At 49.1% G+C, this 27368-nt stretch overlaps 7 protein-coding genes across 7 annotated transcripts; 5 read left to right on the top strand and 2 right to left on the bottom strand.

The window, feature by feature from the left end:
• Positions 1-794: 794 nt before the first annotated feature.
• On the top strand, positions 795-2852 carry YALI1_F30841g (uncharacterized protein; the record flags this gene model as incomplete). The annotated part of the gene is made up of 1 exon (XM_505791.3): positions 795-2852. One exon carries the CDS (start codon positions 795-797, stop codon positions 2850-2852), a length of 2058 nt encoding a protein of 685 aa, XP_505791.3.
• A 3106-nt stretch (positions 2853-5958) lies between these two features.
• On the top strand, positions 5959-8007 carry YALI1_F30789g (uncharacterized protein; the record flags this gene model as incomplete). Its single annotated transcript, XM_505790.2, has 1 exon — positions 5959-8007. One exon carries the CDS (start codon positions 5959-5961, stop codon positions 8005-8007), a length of 2049 nt encoding a protein of 682 aa, XP_505790.1.
• A 462-nt stretch (positions 8008-8469) lies between these two features.
• On the bottom strand, positions 8470-9513 carry YALI1_F30754g (uncharacterized protein; the record flags this gene model as incomplete). The annotated part of the gene is made up of 1 exon (XM_505789.3): positions 8470-9513. One exon carries the CDS (start codon positions 9511-9513, stop codon positions 8470-8472), a length of 1044 nt encoding a protein of 347 aa, XP_505789.1.
• Positions 9514-14557: 5044 nt separating this feature from the next.
• Positions 14558-15967, top strand: YALI1_F30703g (uncharacterized protein; the record flags this gene model as incomplete). The annotated part of the gene is made up of 1 exon (XM_505788.3): positions 14558-15967. One exon carries the CDS (start codon positions 14558-14560, stop codon positions 15965-15967), a length of 1410 nt encoding a protein of 469 aa, XP_505788.2.
• Positions 15968-16137: 170 nt separating this feature from the next.
• Positions 16138-20157, bottom strand: YALI1_F30647g (uncharacterized protein; the record flags this gene model as incomplete). The annotated part of the gene is made up of 2 exons (XM_068283467.1): positions 16138-19694; positions 19785-20157. 2 exons carry the CDS (start codon positions 20155-20157, stop codon positions 16138-16140), a joined length of 3930 nt encoding a protein of 1309 aa, XP_068139568.1.
• Positions 20158-20791: 634 nt separating this feature from the next.
• Positions 20792-22465, top strand: YALI1_F30641g (uncharacterized protein; the record flags this gene model as incomplete). The annotated part of the gene is made up of 1 exon (XM_505785.1): positions 20792-22465. The coding sequence occupies one exon, from the start codon at positions 20792-20794 to the stop codon at positions 22463-22465; it is 1674 nt and encodes a 557-aa protein (XP_505785.1).
• A 3084-nt stretch (positions 22466-25549) lies between these two features.
• On the top strand, positions 25550-26566 carry YALI1_F30593g (uncharacterized protein; the record flags this gene model as incomplete). Its single annotated transcript, XM_505784.3, has 1 exon — positions 25550-26566. One exon carries the CDS (start codon positions 25550-25552, stop codon positions 26564-26566), a length of 1017 nt encoding a protein of 338 aa, XP_505784.2.
• Between the last annotated feature and the right edge of the window lie 802 nt (positions 26567-27368).

The following is a 27368-nucleotide window of genomic DNA, read 5'->3' as shown; positions in this document are numbered from 1 at the left end:
CGAGGGGATTGGGAAATGGACATGTAGCAGATCTCCGATGCAACACAGGATAATTGTATATACGACATCAGCTACTCTGTCGCACATTTCGTTGTTCATACAACCCATTGTATTAGTTTCACTTGTTTCTCTAAGTATTGTCAAGTACACAGTATGTTTATACACTGGTACTTTTAACTACGTAGAGTACTGTATTTACTGTACTTGTACGTTTATTAGAGTCTTAGAATGCCAACGGGGTGTGACCCTACTGCCTGGGTCATGCTCCAGTTTTTTCAACATATTCGTTGAGATATATTTAAGTACAAGTACAAATCGATTTATACAGCTCCACAACCCTTCCCACCAACCTTGAGTTCAGCTAGTCCCTCATGTGACGACCTCAGGTTCTCCAAGCGATGCTTCTATACAACCCTGCTCTTCAGCCATAGACAGAGATGAAATTGGCAGCTGCTATTACTTCCACAAGTCTACGTCACCCCTTGCAATATCGCTATGTAGCTACTCGTACTCAATGCACCACTGTGGCTTACATTCAACCTGCCGCTTTCGACATGTCAGATGACAGATCTACATGTCACGTATTGTAGCCTGCTCGACCACCTATACAGAGAGTGGAAGTATATGCTGTATACTGTATAATGATTAATTATGTCGTAGATAATTGAACAGTGACTATTACTGGTGCGTATCGTCACATGACCACCTCAAATCACTCTCCCAAGCTCGCATGACCATGTTAATTCGGTCACGTTGCTTTCGGAGATAGCTCTGTGAGACATTACTGTTGGTGTATGCGTGACCAGCATGAAGGCGAAAATATACTGTTAATAACGCCATACCTACACATTGGCAAACGCACTCTACACTACAATCATATATTCACCTCCTCAGGTTACTCTCTAGGGCTCTCCAGTCTCCACTGCTATCACGGGTGGCAAAGTTACTATCAGAACCTTATCAGTTATCTGAGCAGGCCCAAATCACTGCTCACAGCTCTCAAGCTAACTCTGCCCACGGCAAAGCACCACGGCATGTTTTCCGAATACGCATCGAAATTACTGACACAAAGCCAGGTCAAGTTTGGAAAAGACTCAAATGTGCCGCTATTCCACTCGGCCGTCGAAGAGGCCGAATCCAGCAATCACAACGGCCACACCAACCACAACAATAACAACCACAGAGGCATCTACTCGCCGCGCCGACTATGGGAACACATGGAGGACGACGAGGAGGCGTCCAACGCGATTAACGCATCCTGGAACTCCAACTCGGGTAGTGACAGCGAGACAGAAGGACCCAGCAACAGCTTTCTGAGAGCCGTAGAGGAGCCAGGCAAGTCACACAAACAGCCCAAGGAGAGTTTTTTCCCTGTGGACTTTCTAGACCGAGAAGACGGACAACCTGAGGAGGTTGGCAAGCAGCTCGAAGACTCAGAACAGAGTATTGAAGGCGAACATTTCTTTCCTGCATCAACATCAGCAGCGGCAGCAGCAGCAGGTGTGCCTGTGGATCCCGAACACGGGCTGAATGAAGATTCCATGGCTTCAAGTATACCCCCTGAGTTGGCGCCTCCAACCTCAGTATCGGATACCATAAAATATGACCAGGTATGGGGAGGAGTGTACCTGTTCATGTTGGCAGCGACGATCGCAACGTATCTTTTGGCGCTATTGCGAGGTGTTGATGGAGGAGCTCCGACTGGATCTCCGTCTCTAACATTTCTACCACTGACAGTACTAGCTCATTACACGGTGTTTGCAGTCGCAATCTCCTTGGTCTGGCTGCTGCTCCTACGAAAGTACTCTTCAGTAATGTTCTACTTTCTGGCTGCAGCCTTTCCGGTGGCTGTATGGACAGCTGCGCTCGTGACTCTCTTTTCGGGAGGGTATTCATGGTGGGTGACTTTGGGACTCATGATCACGGGATCCATGTGGCCTCTAGCATTCTGGAAGCACAAGGATTACGTGTCGCGTGCAGTCGGGATAATTCAGCTCTCTTGTCGAATCCTCAGTGCTAACCACGTGCTTGTATTCTTGTCCTTTGCCTTCATGACCCTGTTTGTGCTCATCTCGGCCATCTGTGTCACAGCCATCGGCCAAGTCATGTATGGTAAGAACATGCTTGTGAGCGCCTTGGGCATCTTCATGTACATGTGGACCTGGGGTATTCTGAACGGCACTCAGAGAGCAACCATTTCTGCCACTGTCAGTCAGTGGTACTTTTACCGTCATCTCTTCCCGCACACTAGCTCGCGCCAGGTCTTGGCTGCAGCTCTTGGATATGCTCTCACGACTCAGTTTGGCAGCATCAGTCTGAGCTCCTTGTTGCATCTTACATTTCGCATTCCGGTGCTGCTACTGTCACGGGTAGTTTCTCTCAGTGGTACCGTGACATCGGTGGTCGCGCCATGGCCACTTCGAATGGTTCTAAACGTTGTGTCACCGGCATTGTACATTCTAGCAACCCCCTCCGGGGTGCTCTCTATGAGCCCTCTGACTCTGACACTGGCTGTTATCAACTCTCAAAACCTAAAGTCGTCTTCTCTGACTGTTCAAAACTTGCATTTCCGTCTCCCTGCAGCAGCATGGCGAGTGCACAAGCTTGCGAAGCTTCTGCTGGTGGTAGTACGGGTTCTGACAGCTCTGTTGTTTGCTGCCACCACTTGGGTTCGGGGACATCTTCTTTGGGAAGTGGTTCTCGCCTCATTCACGGGTTGGTTTGTGCTTGGCAGTACCGAAGGTCTTCTCAGTATGATTGTCGACTCCATCTTTGTCTGCTTTGCGCTTGATTCGGCCGCCCAAGGTGGACACTGTACCGATCTCCGACGTCCACTTCAACGGCGCCCATGAATACTAGATAGACACTCACACTCACACACGAACCCCACTTGACTGTGTTTTTCCAGTTCCCTATTTATTTATAATTAACATTTCATGCCCGCTTCTCTCAGCCGTATCCTCGTATCCCTTGCAATGCCGGATGCATTAGCGTACAGTATGTGCGAGCACGATACATGATGCAGCCGTTTCCGTGGTTTTTGTGACATCTGTGGAGGGGCGACGACTCGCACAAAGCCAATGGTGCTCTAAGTCGTACTGCACAACACATTGCACTGCAAAGAGCTTTTAGCCTGAAAGCAACCAACGCTTCTAAGGTTCGTCTAGAGATATACTATGCACTGTACTTGTAGTTCCATACATCTTAATTACAGCGGTTAAGCACCCTGGAATATGATTTTTAAGGGGTAAGCGAGAGAGGTATTTGACACAGTAAGTAATACTTTTCAAGCTACTAATATTGGTGGTATATTGAATTTTTGTTACGTCGTATCTAAAGCTGCTGATCGGGCAATGTGTGGGTATAATAACTGCATTCAAGTACAAGAAACGTCTATATTCGTACCTGCTCGAGACAACCCATACATTTTCACAATGAAATGGGTTAATCACCTGAAGCCATCTATATTATTGTGAAAAATTCCGGCTAAACCGCCTCCAGAATATCTTTAGGGCCAATACTTGTAGGTCGCTATAAAAGCCAAGCCCGCACGGTAAGCTCTCCGCAAGTCTTTTGCTAGCCTATGGCAGTCGATGAGGTTACTGTTACCGAGCAAAAATACGACACCCGACAGTACGAGGGCTGTCGTGCAAGTATGTACTGTACCGATACGAGTACCGGTACGTACCTCTGTACATTATTCAGCAGAGTATAGTAGCTACCACTCCTTGAATTTCTCTTAGCTGCATACTGTTGTAGGTATGATACTATTCCAGTGTCAAATATCGTCACTTCTGTTGCTGCTGGGTTTCAGGTTGTAACGGGTCTACTTGTACGATACATACTGAAATAAAAGGTGCGGGGATGTAGCTACGGTAATACGAGGAGAAAAAATATTGCTTGATTTTTTTTTTAAAAAACGAAGCTACCAGTACCCCATGTACCTTTTCAATAACACCGCAAGAAAATACGTCCCGTATACTTGTGCTGTATTGTACATAAATACTGTGCCCCAACACTACAAGTGTATAAATTGCCAACTATGCGTTCGTTCTTTGGATTTTCCTTCTTCCTCGTACTGTTTTTCTCAGTGTTTCAGATTGGAGAGTTTCACCGGCTCTGGCCTTGGCGCAACGCGTGCATGTACCCAACGAACGATGCGGATGAGACCAAAAAAAATCTGTTCAAATATCATACGGAGTCAGTATTTGCAACCAGTGTCAGCTGACCCGAGAACAACGAATGAACTTTTACTGTACTGTAGTCTTTATTAGTGCGAAGCCCACCACCGCCACGTCCTCATTTCACCCGCATCCCGCTATCATTTTTTCCCAGCATTTTGACAGTTGACATCCTTAGTCGGATATGTATCTACTGTATTAGTGTTTCAAGCATGCACCGTATCACACAATGACGAGGTATATCTGTGTCAGCAGCGATGAGGCGACTGGGGTCCTTGGGCAATTACTACCGGCACGACTTGTTAGTAACTTGTGCTAATGAACCAAGACCAGGCAGCACTCGCATGGGTTCAGACGTCACTCTGGAGTCGGAACAGGCAGCCAATTTTATAGGGCCCAAATATACATCAGAGGTCGAAAATGTGGGCGGAGAGGTAATTTCGTTATAAATATTACAAGTACCGGCACCTTGTACTTTGCAAAGAAAGGACCGGTTCCAGAGGTCTTAGGGACGACACTCTGATGGCTACAAGTACGCGGCTTTCTCCACATTCATTATTCATTGGAATCTGGGTTCACAATTCTGTTTGCTGTAAATCTACCTACCTACCCACCAAAGAATTCTTGCATGCAGAAGACAGGGGATAAAGCGTGTTTGAGACGATCACTGTGGAATCCAGAAATCGTAGAGAGCCATCCGGAAGTGGCGGGAAATCAGAAATACCTCAAAGAAACCATTTCCCCGGTTGGTCCGTTCATGCAAGTAGTGCAGTCAAAATCTCGCCTCTTTTTTCTCAAGCCAGTCTGCTGTAGGCGGCTAAGGTGTTTTGAGCTATTTTTGGGTCCCAAAAACCAGATGTTTGTGGTTATAGGCGAGAACGCAATGCATGCATGCATGCCGTGTACAGTACAAGTGACTACAGTAGTAATTCTAAATCTACACAAACAAGGTTAAGTATGCCGCTCCTCCCGATGTTCTGGCCAGGCGTGTTTGAAAAGTTTATCAGTAGGATTATAGTCACCAGAAAGATGGAGTTCTTATGATGCGACTTACTTGTGCTGCCCCACCAAAACCGCCCTTTCCTTATCGCTTGTTACTAAATTGGACAAACAAGGCACAACTTTTCTTAGTTCGTTTCATGCGTTCATGCATGGTATCGCTTTAAATAGGAACACAAAACTCTAAAATATGCATGTTTGAAGATGAGGAATCTACCATGATAGACAAGGCTTACACTTGTAGTTCCGATTTCCAAGCCATGTTTTTGTAGCCTTGGATGTCCTTGTCGTATTTGAAGTGTATTTTGGGGGAAACGGTCAAGTCGACTTGACTACGGATTGCAGCCAAGCATCATATACTTGAGCCTGACGTGTCAAGAGGACTCTTGGGTATCGAAATAGTCTTAACAGTGAAAAAACTTTTGTTTTGCGGTACCTTTGCTAGAAGCCGCAAAACAAGCTACAGTATAATCCAACCAACATCCACGTCTAAAGGAGGCTCCAACCGGAGTGGCTACAAGTACTAGTAGCTCGTGGCTCACAAAATGGGCCGCTGGTGGGCGACCCATCTCCTCCGTTTTTTCAGAAGCTAAAACCTATGTCCAGCAGCAGCAGCAGCTCAGCCTCTCTCTTTCAGCAAAAGTAATCAGAACCGCAAAGTCAATCCGACATTGGCCTACTCCACCCCAAAAGAGCAGAGGCAATCACGTTTTGGGCTGATAACGTGTCTTCATCCAACGCACTCCTTCAACCCTCTTGTCACAACCCTCTACACAACATGGTGCGATTACAACGGCGGCTTGCGACGCTGGGAATTGCCATCCTCGGCCTCACCGTCATCTCCATCTCTATCTACTCTCTGTATGGAGACTCCAATCGGGTCCTGGAGTTTGCTGGAGCCCATACAGACTGGAACTCACACAGCTCGGCACCAGTGGACTCAGATCCGCGACCAAAAGACGATGCTCCAGCACCAATCGAACTGACAGCCGAAACCAAACCCGACACGGAAAAGCAATCTGCAGGCCAACGACCCAAATCACCCACGGCTCCCGCAGGTGTGGCCTTTGAGATGCACCCCGACGCTTTCCATGCTGGAGCTGACGCTAACCGACACATGGGACATGACGTGTGGCGACCACACGGATACGTCCCCTCATACCCTCTGGGAGGGGTTCATAGAGCTCCCGGAATCGATCCTCTGCAGGTGGGCAACGCTGGCGAGTTCATGCAGCAGAAGCTGGTGGCTGACTTTGCTGAGGGATCGGACCGGCTGTTCCTCATGCTGAAGACTGGAGCCACCACATTTTGGAAACGAATGCCGATTCATGCTTACACAACTCTCACCCGAGTGCCTCATTTCGCCATCTACTCCGACCACCCCGATACCATCGCTGGCTATGAGGTTATTGATATCCTTGCCAACACCTCTCAGGAGTACATGGACAGCCAGGACTTCCGACTCTACCGACAGCAGCAGAAGCTGCGAGAACTTCACAACCAGGTTGACTTTGGAACGATGAAGCTAGACGGAGGATGGGAGCTCGACAAGTACAAGAACATCCCCATGCTGCAACACGCCTGGAACACAGACTCTACCAAGGACTGGTATGTGTTCATTGATGACGATACCTACGTCTTCTTCGATACTATGTTGGCGTGGCTCAAGGAGCTCGACCCCAAAGAGCCTCTGTACATGGGCTCACCTACCAGTGTCAAGGGTGTCACTTTTGCTCACGGTGGATCCGGTGTTGTTCTTTCTCATGGTGCAATGAAGGCTATGTTTGAGGACGCCGAGATTGCCGATGGTTTCGACACCCTGCAACATGAATATGAGGAACACACTGCATCTGTCTGCTGTGGTGATTATATGGTTGCCAAGGTCCTGCTCGACAAGGCCAAGGTGAAACTCTCCATGACCTCAGCCAGCAAGTACCCTTACATTGCGCGAAAGATCCAGGGAGAGCCCATTACCACTCTCAAGTTCTTTCAGGACAACTGGTGTCAGCCCATCACTACCTTCCATCATCTGACCAACCGTGACATCGAACTCATGTGGCAGTATGAGCGAAGCAAGGGTCCCGAATTCCGAAAACACATTACCTACCAGGACCTCTACCACGACTTCGTCAAGCCCTACATTTCTGACGACGTTCGAGAGGACTGGACCATTGAGCGGGAAGATACCGATGGTGATGGCCAGGAGAGTTCGCTTGCCAAGGAGAAGGAGGATTGGAAGAACAAGCACACTAAGAAGAAGAGTGACGATGACGAGGAAGACAAGGAGCCCGAGCAGGAGATTCCCCCCTTTGAGCCTCTCAAGGATTCCCCTCGACAGTCCATCGACAAGTGCAAGGCGTGGTGTCAGTCCAAGGACTGGTGCTATCAGTTTGTGTACACAGGCAAGGATGGTGATGAAAACTCCGTTTGCAAGATCAAGAAGTACCTGAGTCTGGGCTATCCTGTGACCAAGGGCAAGAAGAAGCGAGTGGGATGGAACATTGAGCACATTCGAATGCACTTGCGATGGTCCACTGACTGTGACGAGCTTGCTGGTCTGGAGGAAGCCGATGCCAAGGGTCTTGATCCCGATGAGGGATGGTGGAAGTCTCGATTCCAGGCTGACAGGGAGGCCGAGCGTCTTCGACAGCAGGCCGAGGAGCAGGGAGCCCAGGCCCCCGAGGGCGAAAATGAAGATCTCAAGATGAAGGAGGCCGAGAAGCAAGAAGAGGTCAAGGATGAAAAGAAGGAGGAGGAGAAGCAGAAGGAGGAGAAGAAGAAGGAGGAGAAGAAGGATGAAAAGAAGGGGGATGAGAAGAAGGAGTAATCCAATACTCATCTTCTCACGCAACATAACACGCACAGGAGTGACTGGAATCACTGACACATGGTTAATTATATAAGATATGAATACTTTTGGGATACAGTTCGTTGCAGTAGGTGGAATAGAAAAAGAAAATCATCGTGGGCAAGTCATTAGCTGTGTGCTTGCAAGACAAAGCAAATGGCGCTTATGAAAAAGACGACCTTCGTTCGTGTTACGTCATACCCATGTTTGAGTAATTTACTCGTATATATAAAGAGCGTACCTAGTGGCTACTTCAAGATTCTTTGTATGCTGCTCTTCCATATATCAAGCCTCATTCGGCAATTTCTCAGTGCTAGCATCGTGAGCTGCAAGCTCTCGGTCAATAACGTTAGTACTAAGTTGATTATGTACGATAAATAAATACGCGTTCGTTGAGAAACACGTTCTAATGTTTTCTAGAGTCTTCAAAAAGCAACTCACTTACTGGGGAGACTTCTTGGGGTAGGGGAAAGAGGGTCCGAGGAGCTGGATGGACTCAGCGGCGAGCCACTGGCCAACCTTGATGGCCTCCTCGAGAGACTTGCCCTCAACGAGAGCACCGACAAAGCCACCGGCGAAAGCATCACCGGCACCGTTGGTGTCCTTGATCTTAGACTTGTCGAGCTCAACAACGTTGAACTTCTGGACCTGGGAGGCACCCTGGGTAGCAACAATGGTGGGCTCGAGACCCTGAGTGACGAGAACAATTCGCTTTCGCTGGGTGTTCTTCTTCTCAATGTTGGAAATGTGCTGAGCGATCTCGGCGACATCCTTGGTCTTGAGGTCGTGGGACTCGGCGTAGGCCTCGGCCTCGGACTCGTTGCAGATTACGTAGTCGAGGTAGGGGACAGCAGCGTCAAGAGGTTCCTTGAAGAATTGGCACAGGAAGGGAGCAGAGAAGTTCATGATGGCAATCTTGTTGGTCTCAGCGGCGTGCTCAACGAGGGCCTGGATGGCGGGAGGGCACACGGTGAGGTGGAAGCCTCCAATGTAGTAGACCTTGGCCTTCTCAACAATGTCCCAGTTGGCGGGCTTCTTGAGGTGCTCAAGCTCGAAGTGGTTGGCAGCGTTGAGGTCAGTGACCAGAGATCGGTCCTGGCCGGTGATCAGAGCAGCACACTTACCAGTGGCCAGACCGGAGTCCTTGCCGTGGACCTGGTACTTAGAAGTGACTCCAGCCTTGTCGTTCTCCTTGAGGAGCTCGTCCATGTACTGGTCAGCAGCAACAGAGCCAAAGTAGACGACAGAGTTCTCGGGGAGGACGTAGGCAGCTCCTCGGGCGGCGTTCTGGGCAGCACCACCGGCAATGTAGGCGACATTGTCGAGCTTGACAACCTCATCGAAAATGGGCATGTGCTTATCCTCAACAAGAATGGCATCGTTGGCCTTGAGGTCGTACTTCTTGAGGTAGGCGTCATCGACGTTGACCTGGATGTCAAGAAGGGGGTTGCCGAGGCAGACAAGGGGGTAAGCGGGAGTGGACATTTTTGTTATGAATGTGTGTGTACAGGGAAAGGAAGAAATAGGGAACTACCAAATTGCATATATACGTGGAGGTTGGGTTTTACAACCCTAAACGTGATCTGTGCAGGAAGACGAAAGGTATTAATTGGGGTTAAGAGGTATTTTTGATGTTGAAAAGTTGCTGGCTGATTCAATTATTGATTTAAAGCTATCTTAACATTTTATTTCGTCGAATTGTGATGTTTTACCCCTCCTTTCGGACTGAGTGACGCCCTCACCGCTCGTTCTAGCACGTGCATGATCTGTTCCAAAAGTGAAAATTTAATTTGACCCAGGTCGCCGACGAGTAGTGCGTTGTAGAAATGGAAGAAGACAGACGGTGGACAATATGCAGAAAACAAGAAATGTTGTTCGAGTATTCGGCTTTGATTAGAAACATATCGGTAAATAACCCGCCACAGGTTATGAGTAAGTATGAGTAAACGGCTAGCCGACCAGCTTGAGTACTTATACAAGTTGCTCGAAGTTCGACCCCTGAGTGGTACTAATATTTTCTGCAACAGTGACCTTACTGAAACCTCAAAACGAGGAATGGCTGTCAACATTGCGATATACAGTGATTAGCTACATATTGGAGGACACGCGTCTACAGATCACATCATACGGTTCTAATATGAGGACTGGATCAGAGTGTAGATACCAGAAGCAGTGAGATGTGATTTATTGGGATCGAAATGATACCAAGAACAACAACTGTCAACACGGCCTAAGAAAAAGCTTTGTAAGTTACAAGTGTCTGGAAGTTTCACAGGGAACGGTTTCAAACAACCACTGCTTACGAGCAGCTCGACCCTGGGTGCCACGGAGAAGTTTCACTGCATCTGTGTGTCACCTACTCTTATAGAATGTATTCTTTCGCATCTACAACGAGTACATAAAACATTCGTCATTACTTTTGCGTTTTGCTGGTGTACTTGTAGCCACGCATAGCAGCCACATGTTCCTGTGCATGGATGGGTGGTCAGAAAAGTATCCCGCAAGGTGTAAGTACCAAGGGATATGTAAGTACCAGTGGGGTTAATTAGTGGCAAAATGGCAAAGATAGTAGAGATAGAATGACAAGATGAGGATCACGTAACATGTACCTTGATCCTTCTCCAGGTTACGTTCTCTTACAAAATCTGATGAATACTCCGTATGAACCTAGGCGGTCGGTATGTCTCACACATCTGAGCCGACGAAGGCTATATGCTACGAGTGCAAGTAAAAGTACCACCACAAGTATGCAAGGTCCAATGATGGTAGAGGAAGGGGAGATTGTCGATCATAGTGGCATCCTGTAATTATACCAGCCAAGACGGCTCAATAAAAGCGGGGAAGGTACCCCAACATTTTTTGACGTCTGGCGTGTGTGTGCATGCTGTAGTATTCCTCGAGTAATGATGTGAGGTTATGATCTCACGATTCAATTGAGAGTGGCAATTGTCATATAATTACTCCAAGGTTGTATGTCTGTGGAGCCAAAATATGGTGCACGATCAGCGTCTTTTAAACGAGATGTTAAAAGGACACGACAATTGCAACGTTCGCATCGGGACAATTGAGCGAGCAGTAGTGGGTGTTAGTGCGTGTATGTCTGCACAAACGGGTCTAAGCTAGCGCGCCCCGGATCAACATTGTTGGTGCCATTTTCGTGTTAACGACAACGACACACCACAGACATGCACCGCCACGAGAACACACGGCCAATCATGGATCTGAAAGTGTTGCAGCTAATGACTCTCTGGTGACTCCACGGTTGTTGCTGCATCTCGATGTCCCTCCTTCCAATTTACGCCGATTGCGCTCTTTCAACAAACTAAGGTTGCGGTAGCGGCGACTGGTGTATTGGGACCGGCCTCATACAGCTGCGGTAGCCAAGTGGTGTCAATGTATGATCCCGAATAATGCCACGGAAGTCCTTCTGACGGGGTTCAACATTGGCCTAAACATTATAGCTAATACCCCAGACTGGATTTTGTTCCCCCAACGTACCCCCACACGGCTCCAAGTTGTTTTTCCATGCCCCAACCGAACCATCTGTTTGCGGTTGCCTAAAGCGATTGTTCCGCTCAAATTCTATGCCTGTTCACAGCATAAACTAAAAGAAAAATTGGTGCAAAGGCGGGGGGAGCAGTTGGGGTCGGTTAGCGACGACGAAGCAGATGGTTCGGGTTATATATCCCAGATTGGCATATCACAGATTAGCGAGCGGTCATTGGTATGGGAAAAGTGCAAACGCCACCCTACGCCCACACAGCAAAAGCCGTTGTCGTACCGGCGGTACATAAAAAGTTCCACACTCCCTGAAGTTAAACGTGTTGTCTAAAACTTGCCGTAGGAGTTTTGAGACTTATAGAGGAGCGGCAACATTGAAAACCCGAATACATTGCAATGAACTGCCTAATGAAGAATAGCTCCATTACTGGGCTCATCGGATCTTTGATCCATCGGCTGTCTGAGCGGTGAGTCGTGGTATGGAGATGGAGGCTGAAAATTTCTGTCTGTCAGAGCTCTACACAAGGTTTGTGGCGGTCCTGTACAACCTGTTAGTGTAACACAGCCAAATAACGGCTTTACGAGCAAGAGACATTCAAAGAATCTACGAACGACGACATCAGTACAAGGATCAATTAGTATTTTGTGGCAATCAATGCTTAATGCAGAATAAACATGCAGAATAAATATTTTTAGAGGTAGAGAGAGAGTGAAGAAGGTCCACCGCTTACTTTCGCTCAAACTGACCGTTCTCGTTGTACTCAGAATATCGAGAGTATTCGTTCTTGGAAGAAGGACCTCGCAGCAGAACGGGACGAGTCAGGTTATCGTTCTCGGGGTTGGGGGTCTTGTCCTTGCCACCAGGGCCGTACAGATAGGTGGCCTGGGCGTCGGTGGGGGAGGTAGAGCCCTTCTTCAGCTCATCAAGAGACTGAGAAGAGGCAGACTTGGAAGGGATCTCGAGGGGAATAAAAGCCATGTTGAATTGGTGTGGAAGTGTGTTGAAGATAGTCAGCTGTTCGTAGCTTGAAGACTAGGGTGAGAGCGCGGGATGAAGGTGGTTAATGGTCAGAAACTTGGCAGGATCTTCTTTGGTATATATACGTTACGATGGCCCTTTTTTTATACTTTTTTGCGTGTCGAGCTGACAGTCTATGCACAAAGAATCAAACCCTAAAGTATAATGTAAATAAGGTGCAACCTACCGAACCTCGGCCAATAGGAGAGGGTAACTGGGACCACACTGGGCATAATTAATCCGGCAGCCTCTATTCAGCTGATACAGTGGCAAATTTGGTGGGATACAACACGAGTTCTGTGACGTGGAAAAGGAGAGTAGATTTTCCAAAGTTGCGCCAACAAAAGTGCTTTTTGCCCCTCCACTTTGCTCTTTGTTGAAACATAATTCCCCACACATTAAACTGCATGTGACTAATTGTACACCCCTGGTGCAGTGCCCAATGACTCAATCTTATCCTTTACCTCTTGGGGCCAAAAATGACGAGACACAAAGGGGTAATGTGCGGGTGAGAGGAGTGTAATTGGGCGGTAGAAAGGGACACATTGGCTGTGGGTGGCATTATCGCGCTCTGGCAATGCGTCTCATGTGTATCGCAGTTGGTTGTGGTGTCTCTTCATTATCGTGGTGAGTCATTCATCGCCTGTTATGGTCTTTAGTACCATCTGTCACGATTGTCTCACTCATATTACACATTTAGCACTCGAGTGAACGTCTCGATGTGTGGACCCTGAGGTTCCTTGTTTCCGCGTGTCTCTTGTGAGTTCCTCCACCTCTCGTAATGTACTCGTCTTCTGGACCCCCATTGGTCCACATCCGCATCTCCCTACATAATCTCTGACGTCATGCACGATATGGAGGCCGAGGTAGGGGGCCGAAAGCGCAGTACAACGTATGAGCTTCAAAATATGTTCCGAATATATGCCGGAACCAATGATTCAAATCTAGCGAGCTGGTACGAGATCCAGGGAAAGACCCACTTGCCACATCCAGAAACAAACGACATGTTACAACAAAAGATGCCGAAAAACCTCCGCTAGCTTCTACCCCTGCTGTCATACGTACTTAGCTACAAGTAGTGGTAGGTCAACGTGACTTGGACAGCACAGACGCAGGTTAGATGGATCCATTAACCTACTGTAGACACAAGTACTGTGCTGATTGACAGAAAGTTCGTCCTTGTGGTATAGTCTGTGGCGTTTGTGTGTCTCTCGACGTCCACACTCGGCCCTTGTTCGGTCGTTGAGCTGGACATGGGTTTGAATGGGTGTTGCGACGATTTTTAGGGGCTATAGGGTTGCTCTATACCAATGTGACGTAAACTGTTATCACCCAAATAGTCATTCATGTCTCTTGCTTCCGTCATTGAGTCCATTTCGATGTTCCATGGCTATAAGTCTTGGGGCACCGTGTATGTACTCGTACAGCACTTGTAGCTCCTGTTAGCGCAGTCTACCATAGTCTGTGTACCATCTTTAGGGTATTACAACAAATATACCCATAAATCCCTCTACGTGTTGTACGATCTTCACACCCTCTTACTCTCCAATCATGTCTTTCTGGATTGGCTTACTAATGTACGAATGTGCTTCGTCCATTGTATCGTAGCACACCACGAATTCAATAGATCCCACTCACAAGCAAATCAAGTGTCACTCAAGTATACTTCTGGGTTTGTCACTGATTCACGAGAGCGTCCAAATGCTCACCTAATCAAGTCCTAGCTTCTCAAAATTCACATCAAGTTTGAACTGGCCAAGACATACGTACTGTTGGAACAACGATACAAGCAATCTACTGCTGGGTAAATGATGAATAAGTACGTGCTAGATTTAACAGTTTCTTATTTAAACCCACCTCTTAGCCATCCAGTAAGCTACTTGTACTCCTAAGAACTACATCGCCCACCTACGAAGTCTCAAATAAACTCCGTTAGCACAAGCATGTCTGAACATCTGCATACAAGCAGCAAGTCAAATCAACAGTTTGAGCGACCTCACCATACCAGCCATGAGTGCACGACTGACCGTCCAAAAATGTATGGAAAACATCATCAAGAGTAATCCCTACAGCAATGCTCTGATCTCTACCGCCGAGAACCCCCAGGTGGCTCAATCGGGAGCCCTGGCAGGAATTGCACTGGCAGTCAAGGACAATATTTGCACCAACGAAATGCACACCACTTGTGCATCTGGCATTCTGGAAACGTTCACATCCCCCTTCGATGCCACCGTTGTCGACCTGCTGAAACAAGAGGGCGTTTCCATTGTTGGAAAGGCCAATCTCGACGAGTTTGGTATGGGCTCAGACAATGCAAACTCATGGTTTGGACCTGTCTTCAACCCCCTGTACCCCGATGAACCTCACACTCCCGGTGGTTCTTCCGGAGGCTCAGCTGCCGCTGTGGCTGCAGACATGTGCCATTTTGCTCTTGGAACAGACACCGGAGGAAGCGTGCGATACCCGGCCGCTCAGTGCTCCGTCATTGGCCTCAAGCCCTCGTACGGACTTATCTCGCGACACGGAGTCATTGCGTATGCCCAGTCTCTCGACACAGTTGGAATTCTCACCAAGGACATCGATCTGCTCGAAAAGGTGTTCAACATCCTCAACAAGTACGATCCCTTGGACCCCACCAGTCTCACACCCCATAAGAGAGCCAAGCTCAAGCCTCCCAAGCCCCACAGAAAGCTCACGTTTGGTCTCGTCAAGGAATACAACATTAAGGGCATCTCCGAGAATGTCAAAATGGCGTGGTCACAGATCATGGACGAGCTCATCAAGATGGGCCACGAAGTAGTCACATGTTCGATTCCTGCCATCAAAAACGCCCTTCCTGCCTACTACGCTATCGCACCAGCAGAGGCTTCATCGAACTTCGCACGATTCGACGGTATCAGATATGGATCTCGAGCTCCCGAGGACCGAGGGGAACATGGTACCCTGTACGCTCCTACTCGACAGGAGTACTTTGGAAACGAAGTCAAGCGGCGAATGTGGCTTGGAACATGGAACCTGTCGACAGACGCCTTCAACCACGACTATATTCGGTCGCAAAAGATTCGACGAATTCTACAGGAGGATTTCGACGAGGTCTTCAACCGACCCAACGTGCTTTCTGGTAACGAGGGTCAAAAGGCCAACGATGAGCCCGGTGTGGATTTCATCATTGCTCCCACTTCTAACTGTGCGCCTTACCCTCTTTCTAAGCTCAACGACTCTGCTCCCGTTGATACCTACCTCAACGATGTACTCACCGTCCCTGCTTCCCTGACCGGTATTCCTTCCCTCAACATTCCCTGGAAGACCAAGCAGGGCAACGTAGGCATGCAGATCATGGGACAGTACGGTGATGATTTGGGCGTTATGAAGGTCGGTCGACTGCTCCTGGACAAGTGCAAGGAGCTCCACCAGGATTAGTGGATGTATATATAGATTGACTACATGGTAATAGACTCAGAACTGACAACACGGGTGGTGGAGGTGCCTCAGTAAAAGCACGCACAGCGGTCATTACGTGATAAGTGACACAGTCATCGATAATTTAACAATTTCATACTGTAGTCATTAATTAATATAGGTCTATTTGTTTATTCGTGGAAAGCATTGACGATCTCGTCCAGCTGGGCAGTGATGGCGTTGATTATGACATTTCGGTCCCAGGATGCTCGGTGTGCCCATATAATGTCAATGATGGCGGCATAGACCTGCTCAAGCTCCTCGATAGTGAGCTCGCCAGTGTTACCAGCAAGGAAGTCAACCACATCCTGAGCCTTCTTGGTGTCTACAATGAGAGGAGGATCAGGAGTGGGAGGGGGAGAAGGAGAAGCTTCCACAGGAGGTGCAACCTGGACTTCAGCCTCCACGTTCTCTTCCTCAACGACAGTTCCATTGGCGTGTCCGTTGATGGCGGGCTCGGTTCCAATAGTTGCCGTCTCGGTCACCTCTGTGACAACAGGGTCGGGAACAGCACGCTCGACCACAGCAGGTTTAGCGACAACGGGTTCAGCCACTTCGACTTCCTCTGTCTTGTTGTCAACCTTCTCATCTTCGGCGTCAATGTCAGCCATCTCCTCGTCCTTGACCTCCTCGATCATACCCTCGCCGTCGACCTGCATCTGATTGACATCGGGATCTCCGTCGTCACCATCCACTTCTCGCTCTTGTACCTCAGCAGCAAGACGGGCCTCTGCCTCGTATTGTTCAGCGGTCGCCTTGGCTTCCTCAGCCTCCACTCTTTCTTGCTCAATCTTCCACTTCTCCTGAGCCTCAATCTCTCGTTGTCGCATCTTCTTGCAGTCAGCGACGAACTGCTGGTCGATGCTCATCTCCTCAATGGCCACCTGGGCATTGGCAAACATCTCCGATGCCTTGTTTCGTCGCTCGCGGTCGCCCGAGGTGATGGAATCAAGGTAGATGTACTCGATATCCTTGAGGAACTGTTTGAGCTCCGAGTAGTAGCCATTCCAAACCCGATCCTCGATCACATCGAGATCGTAGTTGTAGTACTTCTTGCCAGTGGACACCTGCAAAATCATGTCGTCCTCAGAACGTCTGAAATCATGCAAAGCAGCAGCCTGGGGATCAATCTCAGGCTCGAACAGATGAGCAACATGAATATCGTCAATGGGTGGCTTTCGGAACCGCTTGTACCGATTTTTGAACAGCTCCATCAGTCCACTGAGCTTCACCTTGATGACGTTCTTCAGCTGCATGTCCTTCTTCTGCTGCGTCTTGACATCGGAGGCAGTCAACTCCCTGGGCGGAGGCGGGGGTGCAACGGGCAGAATGGGGAGCTTTCGTCTCTTTCGGGTCGCAGGGTCAGGGTAGTCTGTAGGCTTGGCCACAATGTACTGCTCGATACCCTCAAAATATTTTCGTCGCTCTGACAGTGAGGGCTTTCGAATGGAATATAGGCGAGAAGCAGCTACCCCAAAGAAAGACTTCAAGTCCCCGGGAAGCTCTTCATAAGGCATTTCAGAGATACCCAGAACAAGTAGCTCGGTCTGGCTCTGCGCCTGTCTCATCAGAGTGTAGAAGATGGACAGTGCCTGAGAAGAGAGAGTTGTGGGCCAGAACTCAATGTTAGGAATGTACAGCACCGACTGAGCATGACGTCTGCTTTCAGTGATGATCTGAGCCAGTGTAGCCTCGACAGTTCTACTGCTATCGGCATAGAGAGATCCCAGGTCCAGCTGCTGAATGTGAAACCCCTCCAGATGATGCAAAAGAGCACTGCCAATGTACTGCTGGCCCATACCAGTGTCACCAGAGATGAGCAGCTTGGGTCGGCAGGTTCGCGACTTCTCAAACAGCTTCTGTCGCTGAATTCGTGCAAACCCACCGTCCTCGTCGGGGAACTCTTCAAACAGAGCCTCCTCCAAAGCTGTCAGCTTCTTCTTTCGAGGAACAATCGAGTCCAGACGGTCCTTGAGCTCATCGACGGTGTTCTGAAGCAGAGGGGCCACAGTAGGAGGCAGAGGAGTCGCCCCGGAAGAAGAGGATCGCGCAGAAGAGGGCACAATTTTGTCGACAGCCAACAGAATATCAGCAGCTCGCACATTAATTGTGGCAGGGTCTATCGTGAGCTTGGCATGCGAAGAGTAGATCTGAGGGTATGTTCTCTGAATGGCATTGATTGCAGACTCGGTGCACAGAGTCTTGAGATCGGCTCCTCCGTAACCTTTGGTCAGACCAGCGACATGGTCCACAAACTGCGGTTGCAGAGGGGGGGACCATTTGCTGGTATGGATTCCAATGATGGCCTTTCGCGCCTCCTTGTCAGGCAGAGGGAAATAGAACTCTCGATCGAATCGACCGGGTCGTCGGAGAGCAGGATCTACTGAATCAGGACGGTTGGTAGCTCCAATAACAATCACTTGGCCTCGGTTATCCATACCGTCCATTAATGCCAGAATGGTAGACACAATGGAGGCATGAATCTGCTCCTGCTTGGACGATCGCACAGGGGCAAGACCGTCAATCTCATCGAAGAAGATGATACTGGGCTGCTGATTTTTGGCCTCCTCGAACAGGAGACGCAGTTGCCGTTCAGCCTCGCCAACCCACTTAGACAGACAGTCGGCTCCCTTTCGCATAAAGAAGGTGATATTTCTTCCTTCAGTGGAGCAGGACGCAGCGAGAGCTCTTGCCAGAAGGGTCTTACCGGTTCCTGGTGGACCATGGAACAGTACACCTCGCGGGGGAGTGGTATTGAACCGCTTGAAGATTTCAGGATACATCATGGGCAGCATCACCATTTCCTTTAGCTGGTTGATGTGGTTGTCGAGACCTCCGACGTGGGTGAAGTCAATGTTCATGTCCACTCCCAGAGGATCCGTGTCTGCCACTGCGTTCTTCTTCTTGGCAATGCCAGGAGCTCCCTGGATACCCTTGATCTTTTCGTCATCACTGGAGTCGTCATCGTCGGCTCCACCAACAGCTGTGAGTCCAGGCACGTTGTTTCCAAACAAAGGCATCACGTCGCCTCCGCCGAAGGGTCCCACTGTAGGGATGAGACGTCGAAGAGCATTGTTATTGCCTCGACGTCGTGTGGGAGCAGAAGCACCTGCCTCATCTGCATTGAATGGTTCGTCCACGGTGGGTGGGGGCAGTATTTGGTAGTTGACCGCCTTTCGAGCTCTCAGGGTCTTCTTTCTGATTGGAGGGGGATCGTTTCGTCTCAGTTCTGCCAGCTCAACAGCCAATGACAGACGCTTGTCGTCGTCATCATCGTCGTCAGCAGTAGCAATAGCGATTCGTTCCCGTCGTCCCAGACCTCTGTGTCGGTTCGATCGTCGCACGGGTTGCACCTCTTCATCGTCCTCCACAAAGTTATTGATAGGATCCTCGTCTCTCTCGGAAGCACCAGAATCGTTGGAGCCTTCGTTGTCCGACGAGTTATCACTGGCGCTGTATTCTTCATCGTCGTCGGGGACCTGTGAACGAGCGCGTCTGGGTCGCTTTCCTCCCGTAGCATGGTGTGATCTGCCCTTGCGTCTGCTTCCCTTCTTCTTCCGAGCCCGAGAACCAAAGTTGACATCGTCCGAGTCCGAAGCCGGCGAAGGCGATCCGCCGTCCGAGTCGTCGTTTTTTACTTCAATCTCAAAGTCGGAGTCATCCTCCACTTTTCTGCGTTTTCCAATAGCTGTGTTAGTACCTAATGAGATGTGAGACATGAGACATCGAGTGTGTCGCGAATCTCTGCTGTAGTAATTTGGTCACGTAGTTCACTCACCTCCATTCTCCATCATCTGGGCTAATCGACACCCGATGGCAAGTGTGACTGGAACGGACTTACCATTCTCGCTGCTTGCAGCTCGACCGCGCTTCCGACGAGAGCCCTCTTCTTCGGAATCGGCCTGCGAATCGGCCACTCCCTCGTCTTCGTCAAACGCCAGCTGCGCTTGTAGGCTGGCATTTGCGTTGTCGTCGTCGTCGTCGTCGTTGCTGTCTCTTGTGGGTCGGATATGGTCGTCTTCTTCACTGCTGCTGGGCTCAACGTAGTTTTTGTTGGCGGCAGCCTTCCGGGTGGGTGGGGTCAGGTCAAAGTCATCTTCGCTGGACGACTCCTCGCCTCTTCGGCGCCACACAGTCCGAGGCGTTGACATTGTGTATGGATGGGTGGTGCTGGTGTGTATAAGTAGAGTTTATCTTTGCTGTCTTGTTGTGGCATGTGTGCCCTCTTACGTCACACGAGAGAGAAGTGTGAAATGCACACTATTGTACGAAGATCACCACGCGGAAAGCCGTGGGTGAGAAGAAGGGAGCCATATTGGGGCTCTGGTGGAAGCAAAGAAAAGTCGGAAGTTCAAATCCGTGTTGTTTTCGCCACTCTGGAAACGACTCAGGCATTCTTTTTATGTGCCCTGGCCATTCTCCGTCTGGTTGTACACTCCCCCAGCTTCCTCGTCGCGTCTATAACGCCCTATTTATCGCGACCATTTTGCGTATATCGATTTTCGCAAGTGTCTTTTTTTTTTGGACGTGCCGATGAGCCTGTTTCGTTTTCTGGCTTTCTTTGCCCTCGTCTGTATGCCAATGTTTTTGATAGCTATTAAAAGTCCCAACTCTGTGTTATGCTGACATACACACACCCCATAATACGCATGTCCGTTCGACTCCTGTGCCGTGCAGGTTTATGCTAACCTAATTTCGTCTACATATCCCCGAACCTACTGGAATATCCCTAGAATAAAAAAAAATCAACAGATCAGCAGGCCGATTCTTCTCTCTACAACAAACATGATTGACCACTTTGTCGCGTTTACAAAGGGAGGAATTGTCAAGTGGCAGTACTCCCCTCCCTCAGCATCCAACGTCACACATATTGTCAATGATCTGATATCCGACGTGTTCATCGAAGAGTCCTATCCCGTCCAGGACTCCACCTACACCAAGGACATTTACACGGCCCGATGGGCAGTCGCCAACGAGCAGGGGCTCGTATTTGTGTGCATTTACAAGACTCTTCTTCATCTGCCTTGGGTGGGTCAGCTGGTTACCCAAGCCCGACAACTGTTCCCCCAGTTGGACGATAACGAGTACGAAGCATGGTTCGCTACAAAACTGGCTTCCCTGGAGGCAGAGACGGTCAAGCCGGAGCCCGTGGCAAAGGCAAAGGTCCCTGTGATCGAGAAGATTGAGTCGTCTGTTACTGTTGTCGATACAGACTCTGCAGCCAGCGGAGCATCTACACCTATTGGAGGAGGAAAGACCCGTCGGCGAGGAAAGAAGGGCAAGAAGGACGACTCTACAGCGGAAAAGAAAAAGAAGGGTGTCATGCGAAAATGGGGAGAGGATGGCCAAGCCCTGGATGTCGGTTCTGACGACGACGCGGATCTTGACTTCTCCTCTGGACCCTCAGGAGCTACGGCTGTTGTGGAAGATGTGGATATGACCAACTATGGAGGAGCCAACAAGCAGGGCGATTTTGTGCTCAAACAACTGGGTGACGACGAGCCTCCGATCCCCTCCAAGTCGAGATTCGGTTTCCTGAAGAACATCATGGGCGGTAAGACTATCACACAGGAAGATATGGACAAGGTGACTGCCAAGGTCGAGGAGCAGCTCATGAAGAAGAACGTGGCCAAGGAGGTTGCAGTCCACCTATGTGACCAGGTGTCACGGTCACTAGTCGGCTGCACTACCAATTCGTGGACCACCGTCGAGCAGACCGTGCAGCAGGCCATGGCGGACGCTCTTCGAAAGATTCTGACCCCTTCGGCCTCTCTAGACCTGCTCCACGAGGTCCAGCGGCACAAAAAGCTCGGTGGAGGACGTCCCTATGTTATTTCTGTGGTTGGAGTTAACGGTGTGGGCAAGTCCACCAACCTGTCCAAGATTGGCTTCTGGCTCCTGCAAAACAAGATGCGACTTCTGGTGGCTGCATGTGACACGTTCCGATCCGGAGCTGTCGAGCAGCTGGGTGTCCATGTCAACCGACTCAGTGAGCTTGCTGGGCGTCAGGGAACTGGAGAGGTTGAGCTCTTCGCCCAGGGATACGGTAAAGACCCTGCTCACACTGCTGAGAAGGCCGTTGAGTACGGCGAGAAGCATGGCTTCGACGTGGTTCTCATCGATACCGCCGGTCGACGTCATAGTGATAAGCGTCTGATGGGAGATCTGGAGAAGTTTGCTAAGCGAGCTCGACCCAACAAAATCATCATGGTGGGAGAGGCTCTGGTTGGAACTGACTCTGTGCAGCAGGCTCGAAACTTCAACGACGCCTTTGGCAAGGATCGAAACTTGGACTTCTTCCTCATTTCAAAATGTGACACTGTGGGAGACATGATCGGTTCGATTGTCAACATGACCTACGCGACCAACATTCCCGTGCTGTTTGTGGGTACTGGTCAGCATTATACTGATCTACGAACCCTGTCAGTTGACTGGGCCGTGAGACTATTGACTCAGTAAAAAATCGAGGGGGTATAGTATATATAAAGCATTACAGCACGAGTAGTAATGTCACTGATGAGTTTTCCATTGTACGATATACCAGCAGGAGATGCGCTAGGCTAAGAGCGGGGCAAGTCCGACATGTGAAATGATGTTTGTGGCAAAATAGGTATCGGATGTATACTAAGAAAGTCTAGACCGCCGTCTCACTTACCAATGAATTACAACCTGAGACTGTTTGAGATAAATGCTTGGATGGCAGCTGTTGAGCTCTGGCTAAAACGCAGGTTTAAGGCAGCGAGTCGCTTGTACTTCAGCATACAAGCGTGCGTATAGTGGAGAGAGCTGATCATCGAGTTCTCTAATGGAGGCTCTATAGAACTCACACATATATAAGTACTTGTACTCGTACTCGTACGACAGAGGATCCTCTAGATGAAGCTTGGGCTTTGTCTGCTAATCAACTCCAAGCCACCCGAGAAAAAAACTTGTGCCTGATATGCCCCACTCTGCGTTACTGGTGCCACTTTCGATCCAGGATACAAAGGCTCGACAAGTGCACATCTCGAGATGTAGGGCCGGCCCGACCTTCTTGTTGAGTTAGCTTGTTCTCCTCTCATCTCCGAGATCATGTCTCAGAGTTGTAAAAACTCGGAAGAGAAGGCTACAAACACACTGTGTGAGAAATCCTCAAAAGACGACGTCACAAACGTTGAGAGATGCGGGAGAGTTGAGAAAGAGCCTTTTCAGCAGCGATGAGAACGTATGATACCTCAAACCATACTTCTATAGCTTCTCGAGCAGCTTGCTATCTCCATTATCGTGACGACCACCTGCATATGCATGGATACGAGAAACAAGAAGAGTGGGGAAGCTGGTGTTTTCAGGAGGACAAGGATTGCTGTAAGTAGCCTTTATTTTTCAGTCATCTTGTATTTAACCGAAACCGGAATCTGGCGATACTTGTGCCAAGGATCTGTGGAATTGTATGCGGGACGCTGCTATCTATCCACATGAGTTGCGCATGTGTGATGTGTACGCAGAGTAGAGCAGGTGTATCGATTGGAATCGATACATCTGGTCAGCTGGAATATCCTCTGGAAAGTCTGTGGACAAATACTCACTGCGGATGACGTATTTGACTGGCATTTATTGCTGCTTGTCTTGTCTTATTTCCGCTGGTATAGTAATAAGGTGAAACCTGTGTCAGAGTAACACCCTTGAGAGCGGGGTACATGCCACTGTACTTGTAATTACAAGTCCAGTACGGACAGAATTATGAGAGAGGGACAAAGTCAGAGAAGAGGCTTCAGTCACCGAACAAGTAGAGAAGAAGAAACCAGCGCGACAAGGAATAGCATGTAACGTATACGGGGCTCGGCTACTTTTGGAACTAGAGGATATTAGTGGGTGGGGAAAGTCGTACCTGGTTGTTTCAGCCGTGCAGCTGTAGCCATTTTCTATTAGTGGCCACTATTGTATTTCGTGGTATTGCACACATATTTTCCACTCTCCATATGCCTTGCTGACCACCGTACTCTTTGCCTTCACCTGTGTGTGGCAGATGATGGTCCTCCAAGGTTAGCCTTCTGGTGGGAGGAGGCTTAAAAAGACACCCAGCCGGAATGAATGCACACCATGCACAGCGGGGTCACAAAAAGAAAGTCTATGAGCAAATGACGCGCATTACAATGCCAGCCTCCAGAGATGGTTTTGTCCACACAAGAGGTCCAGGCACCACAAGAGATGGCGCAGGAAGTACCCCTCGTGGGGCTCATCGGTTCGAATGTGATTCCCTGCTTTCCATCCCTCCCGATCGATATTGTGATACAACTGCCATACAATGACATTAAAGTACAAGCGTCACGGGACATGTGAGGATCGACGTTCGATGCAGCAAGGGTAGAAAATAACTGGAAGATTGGACAGCACAACAGCCGGGTGTATGTACAATAGCGACTGCGCTTGCTGTGGCAGGATGTGTGGATATAGGGGATAGGAGACTGAAACAAAAGTAAAATGACAGCATTTGGGTGTGTCTCTGCATCGTAGCCTGTATGGTAGGTTGATACCCACTCACCCCTTTTGAGTGGATGAATGACCCATCTTAAACGTATACCAGTACTGGCACGAGTACATACAGTACATACTGTACTTGTATCTCCACTCCCAACCTCGACGCGACAAGATGCCCGAGTTATGTTCCGCAAGGAAACGTAGACCACAGAAATATATACACGTCAAACACCGAAACAATGATATGTTGGGCGCAAAAATGTCACTGGGGCCACTACAGTGTGGGTGGATTACAACTAGCGCCAAAATCTCTACCCTACATATGATAAGCCCTTGTTCGGCGAGGCACTGCAGCCTGGCCTTGCTTGTTTAACAGGGGTCTAGCGACTTGCGACAGATGGTGCGACTCAAAGAAGAACTCAACCAAAAACAAAACGCGACACAGCGTGTATCGGAGTAACTAGGGCGGAGCTAGACTTATCCCCCCTGGTCATCTGCCTATCATTTCCGTGCCCTACCCCAACCCCACAGATCGACTGGTCTATCCCCGCTTAATCTCAAGTGATGGGCGCTCTCAACGCTTGCTTTGGGAAATTTTTCTTGTCGATCCATGTCTCACCATCCCCACTTGGTGGCTTACGCAGTAGTGGGGCGCAAAAAGAGTTCAATGAGCGCATTACTCTGATAAGGTGGAGGTCGTGGTGGGCTAAAGAGCATGGTGGAAGGTGTCAAAGAAAAGAACGGTAGCTAACTGCTGTTACTATTTATTCAGTGTTGTGAGCGAGCTAGATACTTACACTACGAGTTTCTAGACACCCCGCCAGAGGTTTCAAAATGGAAATGTTTTAGTTTTGCGGGGTTGGAGGCTAAAACAAACAAGCAAGACAAAAGGGAAGCGAACACTAACCTTCGGAACTCAAATCGTATTCCGCTTACGCATAAGACGAAGACCTCTCAAGCAGGAGAGAAAGAAAAAGCCCAGCATATATATAGATGTAACACCTCGCTAGTCCAGGTGTTCCTTCCATCAGCTCGTACACTTCTCACACTTCTCCATCCCCCCAGACAAAAACAACTTTTTCGAAAATGTCCATGACAATGACTTACAGCCAGTCTGTATCTGGCGGAACCCCCTACATCGTCAACAAGCAATACATTGGTGCTATCGGTATCTGCCACGCCACTGGAGGCTCCACGAACACCTATGTGAACAACCTGCTTCATCGATGCAACTACATGCCCGGTAAGGAAACCAACGGATTCAAGATTAACTACGACAACGACACGTCTCTGTATGTCTTCCACGGTTCGGCCGTCAACCTGGCATCATACTGCGAGCATATGGTTGTTCTGTGCGAGGGCGATATGTCTACCAAGGTTCTTGCTCTGGCCAAGCTATTCGTCTTCTTCAAGGTGGAGTCCATCACCTGGGTCTGTGAGCCCTCAGACCTCGAGAATGTGCGACGAGTCGTCAACGAGCATCTTGAGGGGAAGACCAAGCTCCAGTCGCACTTCTCCTATCCTACTGAGTACGTTGGTCCTCTGTTTAAGATTTCTGGCGGTGAGCAGACCAAGAAGAACCTGCGAAAGCGACTCATGCCCTCATTTGGCCAGGATCCCCGCTTCGACATCATTTCCGTGAAGCCCGGAAACCTCATCTTTGGCCGAGTCTCCCAGGGCTCCATCAAGGCGGGCGATAAGATCTTCATGGGTCGACATGGTCCTCCTGTGTGCTTCCACGTTGAGTCCATCACTGGAGGCAAGCAGACTCTGATTGCCAACGAGTTTGCAGAGCTCCAGGTCAACTGCCCTGTGACTCTTAAAGCCGGAGATCTTATCGAGCCCTTCAAGGCACCTCTCCGGGACATTCCCTACATGGAGTGGGGCCACACTAAGCAGAGATTCGATACCATTTACATGCATCGAGGCGCCGCCACCGTGCCACTGTTGGTGGATCAGATGAACCGACAGGTGACCTTCCAGAACGATAAGCAGGCTCTTCTCATGTCTGCTCTCGGCAGATATTGTCTGAGTCTCGATAAGGAGGGTCTGGTAGGAGTCACCCGAATGTCTGCTGGCGCTGGATACAGCGAGCATGACTAGATTCAGAGAACGGTATTGTAGCATTGTATTTATTGTATTTATTGGTAAGGTATTCATTAATGGGAGAAAGATTGATACTCGTACTATACTTGTAGCACTATAATTCAAGTGTCGGTACTGTAAGACCGCTGTATAGTCCATCTTTAGATGATCGTTTGCGAAAATACAGTGTACAGTATGACACCCTACATACAATATTCTGTAATGCACGCAGTGGGCACATGCTCTACTCGTACGGTACATTTACTGTAACTTGCTGACGTTTCACGTTACACTCTCTTTCTAACTCGCTTCTCAATGTCTACATTCAACTCAAGCTCCAGCAAACAAGGATCATCAGAAACGCGTCAGTTACCCAACAAAATCTTTCAACCACAGAGTGAGAACTTCTCGTCGCTTGCCACCCGTAGAGCTCCGGTCTCACCTACCTCCGCCCTGCCTGATTGCTCCGCGTAAGTTAGAAATACCCCACATGTCTCAAAATGGCCCACTGAAACAACTCTACGGTAACCACCCACACCGAGCAGTCAGGCCTCAACCCAAAGCATTTGCCACCGTCACCCCTGCGGTTTCAGAGCACACTCATTCCAGCCTTTAGGCGTTAACACAACCTAATCTAACGTCGCAGTGGATCCTCCACACAGTCATTGGTAGCTTTGGTCACAAGCTCCAATGCAGGGAAGACGATCATAATTGCTACCCAACGCCTTTTGGCAGAAAGCTGTGATCGGCACTACATTCCCAAAGCCTAAAAAAGGGGGCAATTAATTTCATAGGCGCGTGTAGGGAATGGGACGAATAA

The sequence above is a fragment of the Yarrowia lipolytica genome, chromosome 1F, assembly GCF_001761485.1.
Source record: "Yarrowia lipolytica chromosome 1F, complete sequence".
Lineage (NCBI taxonomy): Eukaryota > Fungi > Ascomycota > Dipodascomycetes > Dipodascales > Yarrowia > Yarrowia lipolytica.
The sequence above is the reverse complement of the archived record's forward strand: the minus strand, read 5'-3'. Positions and strand labels throughout refer to the sequence as shown.